The sequence below is a fragment of the Lonchura striata genome, chromosome 11 (assembly GCF_050655825.1).
Source record: "Lonchura striata isolate lonStrDom1 chromosome 11, ASM5065582v1, whole genome shotgun sequence".
Classification (NCBI taxonomy): Eukaryota; Metazoa; Chordata; class Aves; order Passeriformes; family Estrildidae; genus Lonchura; species Lonchura striata.
Window position 1 is genome coordinate 24,046,572 of NC_140713.1, and position 13,439 is coordinate 24,060,010.

Sequence of the window (13,439 nt, forward strand, 5' to 3'; positions counted from 1 at the left end):
CACCGGGACATGGGGGGACAGGAGTGGCCTGGAGGGACAGGGACACTCCCGGGGACACCGGGACATGGGGGGACAGGGATGGCTTGGAGGGACAGGGCCACCCCTGGGGACATGGGGGGACAGGGATGGCCTGGAGGGACAGGGACAGCCCCGGGACACCGGGACAGGGATGGTCTGGAGGGACAGGGACACCCCCACGGACACAGGAGGGGACAGGGACGGCCTGGAGGGACAGGGCCACCCCCAGGGACATGGGGACACACAGGGGGACAGGAGTGGTCTGGAGGGACAGGTACACCCCCAGGGACATGCGGACACAGGAGGGGACAGGGATGGCCCGGAGGGACAGGGACACCCCCAGGGACACAGGGGGACAGGGATGGCCTGGAGGGACAGGGACACCCCCAGGACACCGGGATGGCCTGGAGGGATAGGGACACCCCCGGGGACACTGGGACAGGGGGACAGGGATGGCCTGGAGGGACAGGGACACCCCCGGGACACCGGGATGGCCTGGAGGGACAGGGACACCCCCGGGGACACCGGGACAAGGGGACAGGGATGGCCTGGAGGGACAGGGCCACCCCGGGGACACGGGGGCCGTGCAGGGGGACAGGGTCGGTCCCAGCAGCAGGGACATTGGAGCGATGGGGACAGGGCCAGTCCTGTGAGGGACAGGGAGGGGACAGGGGATGTGGCACGTGCAGGGACAGGATCAGTGACAACTCGGGCGCATGTGGGACGGGAGATGCCCCACACGGGACACAGGGGTCACACAGGGTGACAGGGTCAGCCCCAGGGACTGTCCCCATCTCCTGTCCCCCATTTTGGCAGGCACTGTTCCCCCCCAGCCCCACACACAGAGCCCGAGAGCCCAGAGCAGCACTGGAACAGGACCTCTCTATTTCCTTAGAAAAGATTAAAAAGCAGCCCCGGGGTCACATCCTGCCCCAGGGCTGGGGACAGCTCTGCAGCAGGCCCGGGGCAGGTCCTGAGGCCCGCTGGTGGCACCGGGACCCCCGCGTGTCCCAGAGTGTCACCGGGGTCAGGCCCGGCTGCGGGGCAGCCCATCCGCGCCCAGGAGGTGCTGGCTGGGGTCATCCACCAGCTGGGGACCAGGGCCAGGCTGTGGGGCAGGACACGGGTCAGGGACACTGGGGAGCCTGCAGGACCCTCCCCGCTGCGGGTGAGGGCAGCTCTGTGCCCCACAGACCCCAAAAGGTCACCCCATGGATTGTGACAGGGGGAATATGTCCAGAAATGGGATCCTGCACACCCACCTGGGGATGGGGACAGGGCCCTACACACCCACCTGGGAATTGAGACAGGGTTGGGGACAGGGTTGGGGTCCCACACACCACCCTGGGGATGGGGACAGGGTTGGGGTCCCACACACCACCCTGGGGATGGGGACAGGGATGGGGTCCCACACACCCACCTGGGGGTGGGGACAGGGTTGGGGTCCCACACACCACCCTGGGGATGGGGACATGGCCCTACACACCCAGCTGGGGATGTGGACAGGGATGGGAATTGAGACAGGGATGGGGTCCTGGACCCCCCCTGGGCACAGCAGTGGGGTCCCACCACCCCCCTTGGGGACAGGGATGGGCTCAGATCCCTCCCCCAGAGGCCGTGTCCCCCCAGACCCCATCCCCAGCCGCCCACCCTCACCTTGGTGTGCAGGATGTACCGCACAGCCCCGGGCAGGGGCTCGGTGACCACGGCGGCCAGCAGCTCCTGCGGCAGCGCGGCCGAGCCCACGGGCAGCCCCCGCACAAACCTGGGGCACGGGGGGCAGCGCTCAGCCCCCGCCGTGCCCCCAGCACCCCCAACCCCAGCGAGGAGCGGGGCTCCCTTACTCGTCCCCGTTGGCGGCCGGGGGGAAGCTGCGCCTCAGCACCTCCACGAACTCGGCCACGGCGTCGGCCAGCGCGAAGACGACGGCGTTGGGGCCGGCGTCGAAGGTGTAGGCGACCTGCGGTGGCATCGGGGGGCCGTGGGGACCCGGGGCAGGGCCACGGCGCCGGGGCAGCGCCCCCGGGGCCCCGCGGGTACCTTGGTGTGGCCGTGGTGGGCGTTGTAGCGGTGCGCCAGCGCGATGATGTGGCGAGACACGTCCGTCAGGTAGAAGATGGGCGGGAAGGTGTCCAGGCAGGTGGCGTGGAACTGGTTGCTGTCCCTCATGGCCAGCTGGCCAAAGCCCTCGAAGTCCCGCTCCTGGATGTGCCGCATCATCTGCGCCAGGCGCTCGGGGACCACCACCTCTGCCCGGTGCTGCCACGGCACGGGGGGTCACCATCGGCCCACATCGGTGACACCCCAAACCAGTGACAGCCCCAGCAGGAAGGTTGTGGCCACCCCAGTTTAGTGACACCCATGGCAGGAGGGTCACGGTCACCCCAGTTTAGTGACATAGCAGGAAGGTCACAGTCACCCCAAATCAGTGATAACCCCAGCAGGCAGCTTGTGGCCACCCCAGTTTAGTGATACACATGGAAGGAGGGTATGGTCACCCCGGTTCAGTGACATCCACCACAGATGGGTGGTGGTCACCCCAAATCTGGGGATACCCACTGCAGGAAGGTCACTGTACCCCCAATTTGGTGACACCCACAGCACTGTGACCCTCTGGGGGTCCCTGCACCCCATCCAGCCCCGTTCCAAGGGAAAGGGGACGAGTCCCGTGTCCCCCTCCTACCTTCAGCAGGGGACTGGTCTCCACGCTGGTCTGCATGCCCGCCGTGCTACCCACCGGCTTCTTCTCCCCACTGACCTGTGGGGACACAGCCACTGGGACACGGCCCCTGCCGAGCCCCCCGAGTCCCAAATGCCACCCAAATCCCCTGCCAGCCCCTCACCACCAGGACGAGGACGCGGAGCTCCGGCCAGTGCGTCTCAGGGGCCACCTGCAGGGCCAGGCTGTCGCTGCCATCGGGGCGCTCCCCGCGCTGCCACTGCACGAAGCCGCCGAACATGCTGCGACAGGCACTGCCCGAGCCCCGCCGGGCCACCTCGGACAGCTCCTCCTCCAGCCCGTAGAGCCGGGCCAGCGCCGACACTGCGGGGACAGGGACAGCCCTGTCACCCTCCCAGTGCCACCACAGAGCCAGGCCAGTGCCGACACTGCGGGGACAGGGACAGCCCTGTCACCTCTCCCACTGCCACCACAGAGCTGGGCCAGTGCCGACACTGCAGGGACAGGGACAGCCCTGTCACCCTCCTGCTGCTGCCAGAGCTGGGCCAGCGCCGGCACTGAGGGGACAGGGACAGCCCTGCCACCCTCCTGCTGCTGCCACAGAGCCGGGCCAGCGCCGGCACTGAGGGGACAGGGACAGCCCTGCCACCCTCCTGCTGCTGCCACAGAGCCAGGCCAGCGCCGGCACTGAGGGGACAGGGACAGCCCTGCCACGCTGCTGCTGCTGCCACAGAGCCAGGCCAGCGCCGGCACTGAGGGGACAGGGACAGCCCTGCCACGCTGCTGCTGCTGCCACAGAGCTGGGCCAGCACTGACATTGTGGGGACAGGGACAACCCTGTCACCCTGCTGCTGCTGCCACAGAGCCAGGCCAGTGCTGGCACTGAGGGGACAAGCAGAGGGGACAGCCCTGTCACCCCTCCCAGTGCCACCACAAAGCTGGCACTGAAGGGGACAGTCAGAGGGGACAGCCCAGCCACCCCTCCCAGCCAGACTGCCACAGGCAGGGCACAGGTGGCAGCAAGGGGACAGCCCTGTCACCCTGCCAGGGCAGGAGGGGACAGAGGCCCGGCCCCACACGCACCCAGGCAGGCGTAGCCGGCGGCGGACGAGGCGAGCCCGGCGGCCGTGGGGAAGTTGTTCTCGGAGGCGATGTGGACTTTGCAGGAAAGGCTGAGCGCAGCCGCGTCCTCGCCGGCCCCGCGGCGCTTCCGCGCCAGGCGCCGCACTGCGGGGACAGGGACAGGGACAGCGGAGTCAGAGGGGACAGGGACAGTGGGGACAGAGGGGTCAGAGGGGTTGGGGACAGAGGGGATAGGGACAGAGGGGTCAGAGGGGACAGAGGACAGGGACAGTGGGGACAGAGGGGACAGGGACAGCAGGGTCAGAGGGGACAGGGACAGCAGGGTCAGGGACAGCAGGGACAGCAAGGTCAGGGAGAGAGGGGTCAGGGACAGCGAGGTTGGCAGGGACAGGAACAGTGGGGACAGGGGACAGAGGACAGTGGGGACAACGGGGACAAGGGGACAACAGGGACAGTGGGGACAGCGGAGTCAGGGACAGCAGTGATATAGGGGACAGCAGGGACAACAGGGATGGGGGGACAGAGGTCAGCAGGGTACAACAGGGACACCAGGATCAGGGGACACTAGGACAGGGGACAGCAGGGACACCCCCGGGCAGGGGACGCTCACCCTCGCGCAGACAGGCCTGGACCCGCGGGTGCCCCACGTCCGCCTCCTTCCCGTTGAGCCACAGCCGGTCCTCCGTGAAATCCCGGCTGGCGGCCGCCGTCGTGGTGGTCCTGAGCTGTGTGGAGAGAGGGAAGGGGCTCAGCACCCCCGGGGGCTGACCCTAAACCTGTCCTGTCCTAAACCTGGTCCTGGTCCTGGTCCTAAACCTGGTCTTGGGTCCTGGTCCTAAACATGGTCCTGGTCCTAAACCTGGTCCTGGTCCTAAACCTGATCATGGTCCGGATCCTAAACCTGGTCCTAAAGCTGGTGCTGACCCACCTGGTCCTGGTGCAGTGTCACGCTCAGGGAGGAGTTGATGGGCAGGATGAGGTTGGTGTCACGCTTGCCCCCTGCAAGAGAGCACGGCATGGCACGGCTTGGAATGGCATGGAAGTTTGATGGCACTGATGGACACAATAAGGCATGGCATGGCACAGCCAGGAATGGTACGAATAGCCAGGAATGGCACAGAACAGACAGAAATGGCACAGAGCAAATAGGCAGGAATGGCACACAGCAGACAGGAATGGCACGACACAGCCAGGAATGGCACGGCACAGCCAGGAATGGCGCGGAACAGACAGGAATGGCACGGAGCAGAAAGGAATGGCACAGCACAGACAGGAATGGCACAGCACAGACAGGAATGACACAGCACAGCCAGGAATTATATGGCACAGCACGGCACGGAGCGGCACAGAACAGCTCCGAATGGCACTGACGGACACAAAGCAAAGCTCGGCATAGCAGAGCTTGGCACGGCACGGCATGGCCCGGCAAGCGAGGACATAGCGCGGCACGCCCAGCCCGGCCCGCAGCCGGTGTCCCCCGGCCCGCAGTGCCGCCCGGCCCGGCCGAGCCCGGCACTCACAGTATTTGATCACGGCGATGTTCACCGGGGCCGTGCAGGTCGCCATGGCCAGCCCGCGCTCCGCCGCCATCGCCGCCGCCCGCCCTCAGGCCCCGCCCCCGCGCCACGCACGTCACCGTGGCCTGCGGCGGGCCCCACCTCGCCATTGGTCGAGAGCGCGGCACTGGTTCCCGACAGCCAATGGCAGCGATCGGACCACGGGAGGCCCCGCCCTCCAAGCGCGCTGGGCTGGGCCTGGGGGGGCGCCATTTTTGAATTGGGCAATAGCTGCGCATGCGCAGATGCTCCTGGTACAGTCTCAGCGCTCCCAATATCCCAGTGCCCCAGCACCCCCAGGTTTCCAGTGCTCCCAGTACCACCAGGTTTCCAGTGCTCCCAGTATCCCAGTGCCCCAGCACCCCCAGGTTTCCAGTGCCCCCAGTATCGTCCCAGAGCCCCAGTGCTCCCAATACCCCAATGATCCCAGTACCCCAGTGCTCCCAGTGCTCCCAGTACCGCCCCAGTGCTCCCAGTACTGCCCCAGTGCTCCCAAACTCCATGTCACCCTCACACCCCAGCACTCCAACTGTCCCCAGTACTCTGAGTGTTCCCAGACCCTCCAGTGCCCCAGTATCCCAGTGCTCCCAGTACCCCCAGTATGCCAGTCCTCCAGTGCCCCCAGTATCCCAGTGCTCCCAGTACTGCCCCAGTGCTCCCCCCACCCCAGGGGCCACGCGTGGATGAAACTGCCTTTATTGAGAAAAAATGGTTTGCTACAAATACGTCATCGAGTTCATTCCTCTCCAAAAAACAGGACGGCTCGTTAAAAGTTCTAATTATGCAAAAAAGTGGTGGGTGGCGACGCACTGGTGGTCACGGCCAGTGGGATCCGTGGATCCACGGCACAGGGAGAGGATCCCTGACACAGATCCCTGGCACAGGGAGAGGATCCCTGGCACAGATCCCTGGCACAGAGAGGGATCCCTGGAACAGGGAGGGATCCCTGGCACAGATCCCTGGCACAAGGAGGGATCCCTGGCACAGGGAGGGATCCCTGGCACAGGGAGAGGATCCCTAGCACAGATCGGATCCCTAGCACAGAGAAGATCCCTGGTATACAGAGGGATCCCTGGCACAGCCTGGTATGGCCCCTCACAGCCAGGGCCTTAAAGTGCTTTACAAAAGCAGCTCTTGCTGCCCCTGCTCTGCCCCTGTGGGGCAAAAAGGAGGAGCAGGAGAAGAGAGGGAAGCAGCCCGAGGTTAACAGTGCTGGCCTGACAGCACCAAGCTCTCACAGGCTGCTCCAGCAGCTGAGGCTCCCAGCTGAGCACAGGGCAGGGAAACACTCCTAGGTCCCTCCTGGAAGATGCCAGTGGCTCTCCATCCCACCAGGAACATCCTCCAGGGCAGGTAAAAGCTCCCACCCCTCCTCACTGGCCTGGCTCCAGAATTGGCAGCGGGGCAGCTCCAGCCCTTCCCCTGCCCTGCCAGGGGAGCTGAGGGCTCCCTGCACCATCCCAAAATCAGCCAGGACTATGAAAACCAGAATAAACCCTAAGCCAGTATTGCTAGAGCAGAGCTGGAGCCAGGTTTGGGATAAAGCTCAGGAATTCTTGGAGCAGGGAGATGCAGAGGGGGCCTCTCCCACCCTTTCCCTGCAAATCCTGCAGGAAGGCTCTCGGGAATCACCCCCTCCCTCAGGTTCACCCGGTGCCATCTCCCTGCCAGCCTCTCCCAACCCTCCAGAGCCAACCCCAGCAGCAGCAGGCAGGGCTGAGAGGAAGGGGCAGGGCTCACCAGGATGTTCCCAGGGAGGGATTACCACAGGGAGATGCAATCCCTGATTTCTGGGGGGAACTTGGGGCTGGGATCCTGCATGGACAGCAATTCCATTGGCAACCAGCACCTGGATCCAACCCAACCATCCTGCCTGCTCCCTCACAGGCAGGGGAGGGAAGGGAAAGGCCCAGAGAGATCCAGGAAAGGCCCAGAGAGATCCAGGGGAGGCCCAGAGAGATCCAGGAAAGGCCCAGAGAGGTCCAGGAAAGGCTCAGAGAGATCCAGGGAAGGCTCAGAGAGATCCAGGAAAGGCCCAGAGAGATCCAGGAAAGGCCCAGAGAGATCCAGGGGAGGCCCAGAGAGATCCAGGGAAGGCCCAGAGAGATCCAGGGAAGGCCCAGAAATATCCAGGGAAGGCCCAGGAAGATCTCTGCACTTCCCCCACCTCAGAGTCCGACCCGCTGCTCCGGGATCCAGCTCCTGCCCCGTTCCAAATCCACGTGTTGGTTTGCTTGGGTTATCTGTGTAAAAAATAAAAACTTTCTTCATCATGTTCCATAAAAATATTCTTGTCCAGGGTGGCAGATATTGCAGAGTGAAGGGGAACAGCTTCTGACCCCGCTCTAGAAAACGTGGAAAAGGCTTCGCTTCGTGTAGAAAAAGGCGAGGATTTGGTGTCCCAGGAGCCGGTACAAAACGAGGAAGGGGAGGTTTCCCTGGGTGCTGGATGCCATCCTCCAGGGCTCCTCTGAAGCACTGCTCAGTCTCATCCTGGGATCCAGCTGAAGGAGGCAGCTCCAGCCTCCAGCACGGGGGTCAGGACAGCCTGACATCTCTAGAAAAAAAATCCTTGGAGAGTTTAAAAAAAGATGCTCCGTGCTGCCTTCCTCCTTTTTAAAAGGATGTGGCTGATTCCAGTTCCAAGTGAGGGGGTTTGGCATCCATTCCCTCAGTTCCAGGTACCTGCTCTGCTGCAGCAGACAGCAGGGACAAGTGTGCCAAAAAGCATCTGACAATAAATAGATCTGGACACAGGGCTATGCTCCCAACACAGATATTAAATTCCAATCCAAGGATAGATCCCAGCCCTGCTGCAGAGCTCTCTGCTCACTCACTGTGACAACTGAAGAGGCTCCTCCACCTTCTCAAACAAGGTGGGAATTGCAGTGGGAACAGAGTGGGGCTCCGGAGGGTTCCTGCAGTGTCCAGAAGGAGCCAGGACAGGGAGAGGGATCAGCCTCAGTTCTCAGAGAGGGACAGAGCCAGGGCTGCCTGCAACGCCGCCTCCTCGTCGATGTTGTAATCCTGAAAATGCAACAGGGCAGCTCAGGAGAGCTGGCACAGCTCTGTGCCCACGGAGCCTCCGTTCCTGTGGCACACGGATCCCAGGAGTGGCACCCGTGCTCTTCGGGGTGCCCCCTGTGCCCACATCCCTCTCCTGCCTGGGATCCCACCCCTGCCAGGAGGGATGGAACATGCCCACGCAAGCTGAGGCCAAAGGGTGAAGCTTTCCAGAGAGGCCAGGGGTTTTTGCAGAGCTCCAGGTCGGGTTTATCCAACTCCTGAAAAGTCAGGATATTCCTCGGAAAATGCCTGGAGGTTCTTTTCCCTGACATCTCTCCAATGAAAGCAGGATGGGAATAGAGCCTCCCCTGAGGCCAAGGCTGAGCCATCACAACTGCCCCCCACACAGGAGGGGTCAGGGACCCCCCACATGCAGCAACCACACCCCCCAAAACCCTGGGGCAGGGTTGGTCCCACCCCCTGCTCCCAAAACCTCCAAGAAAAGGAGCTTTTCATTACAATTCCTCAGGGGAAGAATTCCATGGAAAAACCCATTCTGTGGAGCACAGGAACAATCCCCTCTCCTCCTGGTGGGTGTGGGGGTCTCACGGGTGGGACACTTGTGCCCCGTGAAGGGCTGGTTTCACCTCCTGGCACAGAACACAGGGAGGAGGGTCCCCATTTTTAACTCAGGCTCACACTCACCACGAAGGTGTCGTAGGAGAACTTGTGCCTGTGGAGCAGGTGCTGCAGGAAGTTGGCACTCTTGTAGCTGGGATCCCCCCAGGGCATGGCCGAGCACACCGGGCACACCTGTGGGGACACACGGACACGGAATGGTGGCACCTGCACAGGGACCTGCCAGAGAGAGGAGTGCTGCCCCTCTTCTGACAGGCTCCAATCCCCACCCAGACTGGCCTTGGGCACTGCCAGGGATCCAGGGGCAGCCACAGCTGCTCTGGGCACCTGTGCCAGGGCCTGCCCAGCCTCACAGGGAAAGATTTCTCCCTAATATCCAACCCAAACCAAGTTTCTGGCAGTTTGGATCCATTCCCCATTGTCCTGTCACTCTAGGCCCTTGTCAACAGTCTCTCTCCACCTTTCCTGAAGGTCCTGGAATGCCATGATTAAGTCACCCTGAAGCCTCTCTTTTCCAGGCTGAACAATCCCAATTTTTTCAGCCTCTCCCTCATGGCAGAGCTGCTCCAGCCCTCTGATCAACTTGATGATCTCCTTTGGAGCTGCTCCAGCCCTCTGATCAACTTGATGATTTCCTTTGGAGCTGCTCCAGCCCTCTGATCAACTTGGTGATCTCCTCTGCAGCTGCTCCAGCCCTCTGATCAACTTGATGATCTCCTTTGGAGCTGCTCCAGCCCTCTGATCAACTTGGTGATCTCCTCTGGAGCTGCTCCATCAGCTCCAGGTCCTTCCTGTGCTGAAGATCCCAAGTCCCCTACCTTGGTCAACCCAGAGGGAACAGGGAGAGGAGATCCAGCACCACCTGGTTTGCAGGAACAGGGGGATGGAGACAGCTCATTCCAGGGAGCCTCTACCAAAGCAGGGACAGATCCCCACCTCGCAGAGGGGTTGAAAGCAGCTGGAACACAGCTGTGCCTGCACACACAGGGGCACAGAGCACTCACCACTCTGTTGGGGTCGTTGCGGTGGTTCTCCATGCAGTGTTTCAGCAGCTCCTGCTGGTCCAGGTTCCGCGCGCCGCAGTACGGACACACGAACGTGGAGCGGTTGGGAATGTTGCTGGGGAGAGCCAGGAGGAGCTCAGATCTCAGGGGAGGCTGCACTGGCTCCTTCCAAACTAACACAGCCCCAGCCAGCCCCAGCCCCTGCCCAGCCCACCTCCCTGCTCTGGTGGAGCCTTCATCCCACCCCACGCACCGGAACCCCAGGAGGGAAAAAGGTGCTGCTCTTCCTCCCAAGGGAAGGCACAACACACACCTGGATTTTGGGGCATGCAGGGAGGGCCACGTTTCCCTACCTGGGAATAGGCTGGGATGTGGGGACAACTGGAACAAACTTGGGGCAGTTGGCCATCTGCTCCTGCACCTTGGCGCAGGACGAGACGTGAGAGCGCATTTTGGCCAGGGTCACCTGGAGGAGGAGGACAAGAAACATTCCTGGAGGTGCAGGAACACCTGCCAGGAGCCAGGACAGGAGCTCAGCTGAGCTGGGAGTCACCTCTGCTCCACGTGGGATGACCCACAGCAGTGGGAATGCTGCAGCCACCCGTCCTTCCTTGCAGGATGGAAATTTGGGGCTGCAAGGATCCCCAGAGGATCTGTTCCTGTCCCCTGGGAGCAGAGCCCGACCCTCCCTGACTGTCCCATTCTGTGCAGAGCCAGAAGGTCCCTCCTGAGCCAACTTTTCTCCAGGCTGAGCCTCCCTCCACCCTTCCCCAGCGTTCCCCAGCTCCGTTCCCTTCTCTGGACACATTCCAGAGGAGGATGGGGAGGACGGGGACAACGGGGACAGGCAGCTTTACCTTCTTGCTGCAGCCTCTGCAGGGAGCCTTGTAGGACGAGAGCTGCTTCTCCAGGCTGGAAGCCTTCTCCACCTTTTTGGGATCGAAGGGCACGCGGCAGAGCGGGCACAGCGGGGAGGGCACCTGCAGGCAGGGCTGCAGGCATTCCCCACAAAACCTGGGGGCACAGGGCAGCCCTGAGCACAGCAGGATCCCCGCAGGGCACCCCCTCCCCCAGAACCCAGGTGATGGGGTTCAGCTTTTTAGCAGTTTTAGCAATTTTCAGATTGGGAAATAAATCTGAACTCCACACAAAGTGCCAGCAGCTCTCCTCACAGCTCAGGCACACTGAACAATCCTTTCCCAGCCCCAGAACCAGCTCAGGCACACTGAACAATCCTTTTCCAACCCAAAAACCAAGGACACCGCTGCAGCTTCAGCCTCAAAAAGTGCAAACAAAAAGGCCCAAAAAATCCACACACCAGGGAATTGATGAGAGTAATCTGGGAGGATGGGACTGCATCACCCGGAGCTGGAATTGGATAATTAACCCCAATATGGAAATGGACCAAAACTTATAAAAGTGTGAAAATTTGTGGCTCGGAGTCCATCTTGGGCTCTTGTACTGCCCAAGGTGTATCCTTTGAAGGCCTTTCTAATAAATCCATATTTTAATCCTTTTCCTTTGTTTAGCCTCTGTTCTGGGTAGCCTCTCGGGGCATCACAGGGATCAGCATCCTTACTGGGAGAACTGGGAGCAGGTGAGTCCCCAGGGAGCTCCTGCAGGCTCAGACAATTCCCTGCTCCAAGGCTGGATTGGAAAGGGGCCCAAGTCAGTGCTGGGTCCCCAGGCCAGGCAGGATCAGCTCATCCCAAGGTCCTTCCATCCCCAGGAGCAAGGGAATCCCAGCAGCCCAGAGGAGGCAAAGGTCCCCAGAATCGATTATCCTGGAATTCAGCAGGGAATGAAACGCCCCAAAGGCTCTGACAGTATCAGGGGACCGGAGAGGGGTCAGGAATCACCCCCAGCCCCAGAGAAGCAGAGAGGCGGTGCTGGAGCCCCAGAGAGCCGCAGCCCCTCGGGAACGGCCCCAAAATCCCACGGGAAAGGGACCAGGGTGACCCCGAAATGCTGGGGGGACACGGGGGAAGGGTCGGGGGTCCTGGGCAGGGCTGGGATGGGGATCCTGCCGTGGGATGGGATCAGGGCCCGGTACCGACCGAGGGTGAAAGGGGAGTCCCGGTACCGATCCACCCGGTACCAAACCATCCCGGGTGTGAGCCGGGGGTCCCGGTACCGAACCATCCGGTACCGAACCATCCCGGGTGTGAGCCGGGGGTTCCGGTACCGAACCATCCGGTACCGAACCATCCCGGGTGTGAGCCGGGGGTCCCATTACAGAACCACCCGGTACCGAACCATCCCGGGTGTGAGCCGGGGGTCCCGTTACAGAACCACCCGGTACCGAACCATCCCGGATGTGAGCCGGGGGTTCCGGTACCGAACCATCCGGTACCGAACCATCCCGGGTGTGAGCCGGGGGTTCCGGTACCAAACCATCCGGTACCGAACCATCCCGGGTGTGAGCCGGGGGTCCCGTTACAGAACCACCCGGTACCGAACCATCCCGGGTATGAGCTGGGGGTGCCGGTACCGAACCATCCCCGGTGCGGGCCGGGCATGCCGGTACCGAACCATCCACGGTGTGAGCCGGGGGTCCCGGTACCGAACCATCCCCGGTGCGGGCCGGGGGTCCCGGTACCGAACCATCCCGGGTGTGAGCCGGGAGTCCCGGTACCGAACCACCCCCGGTGGGAGCCGGGGTGCCGGTACCGAACCATCCCCGGTGCGGGCCGGGCGTGCCGGTACCGGCTGGGCTCAGCGCAGAGCGCCCCAAGGATCCCACGGCCGGCACAGCGCCCGGCCCCGCGCCCCGCCCGTCGCCGGGGCCGGCTCATGCCGGGGGTCCCCGCCGCCCCCGCCCGGGCCCCGTCTCACGTGTGGCCGCAGCCCGCGATGCCGACGGCGCGGTGGAAAACCTCGAGGCAGATGGGGCAGCTGAACTGCGCCTCCAGCGCCTCGGCCGCGGCGCCGGGGGCGGCGCGGGGGGGCCCGGCCGGGCCCTGCGGCCGCTGCGCCGCCGCCACCAGCAGGCTCCGGAACATGGCGGCCGCGTCACCGAGCGGCGCCGCCGCGTCACCGCCGCGCGACGGGAGCGCGCCGGGACACGGCGGGACGGGAGGAGCCGAGCGGAGCCGAGCGGAGCCGAGTGTGGGACGAGCGGAGCCGAGTGAGGGACGAGCGGAGCCGAGTGGAGCCGAGTGGAGCCGAGTGAGGACGACCGGAGCCGAGCGGAGGTGAACGGAGCCGAGTGAGGGACGAGCGGAGCCGAGCGGAGCCGAGTGCGGGGCCGAGTGAGGACGACCGGAGCCGAGCGGAGGTGAACGGAGCCGAGCGGAGGTGAACGGAGCCGAGCGGAGCCGAGCGGAGCCGAGCGGAGCCGAGCGCGGGGCCGAGTGAGGACGACCGGAGCCGAGTGGACCCGAGTGTGGGACGAGCGGAGCCGAGCGGAGCCGAGTGGAGCCGAGTGAGGGACGAGCGGAGCCGAGCGGAGCC

General features: G+C 63.5%; 2 protein-coding genes across 4 annotated transcripts; both read right to left on the reverse strand.

The window, feature by feature from the left end:
* Nucleotides 1–881: 881 nt before the first annotated feature.
* MVD (mevalonate diphosphate decarboxylase) lies at nucleotides 882–5,388 on the reverse strand. Its single transcript, XM_021526996.3, has 10 exons — nucleotides 5,302–5,388; nucleotides 4,710–4,780; nucleotides 4,392–4,506; nucleotides 3,782–3,925; nucleotides 2,862–3,061; nucleotides 2,702–2,776; nucleotides 2,059–2,277; nucleotides 1,863–1,978; nucleotides 1,675–1,783; nucleotides 882–1,126 (listed from the first exon to the last, which is right to left on the reverse strand). Exons 1-10 carry the CDS (start codon nucleotides 5,369–5,371, stop codon nucleotides 1,046–1,048), a joined length of 1,200 nt encoding a protein of 399 aa, XP_021382671.2. The 5' UTR covers nucleotides 5,372–5,388; the 3' UTR covers nucleotides 882–1,045.
* A 629-nt stretch (nucleotides 5,389–6,017) lies between these two features.
* On the reverse strand, nucleotides 6,018–13,003 carry RNF166 (ring finger protein 166). Of its 3 annotated transcripts, XR_014958012.1 has the most exons (8): nucleotides 12,822–13,003; nucleotides 10,844–11,000; nucleotides 10,340–10,452; nucleotides 9,987–10,101; nucleotides 9,049–9,156; nucleotides 8,175–8,364; nucleotides 7,677–7,894; nucleotides 6,018–7,580 (listed from the first exon to the last, which is right to left on the reverse strand). XR_014958012.1 is itself a non-coding variant. In XM_021526995.3 (6 exons), the coding sequence occupies exons 1-6, from the start codon at nucleotides 12,986–12,988 to the stop codon at nucleotides 8,299–8,301; spliced, it is 726 nt and encodes a 241-aa protein (XP_021382670.1). In that variant the 5' UTR covers nucleotides 12,989–13,003; the 3' UTR covers nucleotides 6,018–8,298. The 3 variants fall into 3 exon arrangements, 1 of the variants encoding a protein (XP_021382670.1); XR_014958013.1 differs by lacking the exon at nucleotides 7,677–7,894 and having other exon boundaries at nucleotides 7,442–7,580; XM_021526995.3 differs by having other exon boundaries at nucleotides 6,018–8,364.
* Between the last annotated feature and the right edge of the window lie 436 nt (nucleotides 13,004–13,439).

Coding starts and splice junctions, on each gene's coding strand:
- MVD (XM_021526996.3), bottom strand. CDS start 5,371: ATGGCGGCGGAGCGCGGGCTGGCCATGGCGACCTGCACGGCCCCGGTG. Junction 1,979..2,058: donor CCCACCACGGCCACACCAAG/GTACCCGCGGGG, acceptor ATGCCACCGCAG/GTCGCCTACACCTTCGACGC. Junction 1,127..1,674: donor GGTACATCCTGCACACCAAG/GTGAGGGTGGGC, acceptor CCTGCCCCACAG/CCTGGCCCTGGTCCCCAGCT.
- RNF166 (XM_021526995.3), bottom strand. CDS start 12,988: ATGTTCCGGAGCCTGCTGGTGGCGGCGGCGCAGCGGCCGCAGGGCCCG. Junction 10,102..10,339: donor ACATCCCAGCCTATTCCCAG/GTAGGGAAACGT, acceptor GGCTCTCCCCAG/CAACATTCCCAACCGCTCCA. Junction 9,157..9,986: donor GCAACGACCCCAACAGAGTG/GTGAGTGCTCTG, acceptor GTGTCCCCACAG/GTGTGCCCGGTGTGCTCGGC.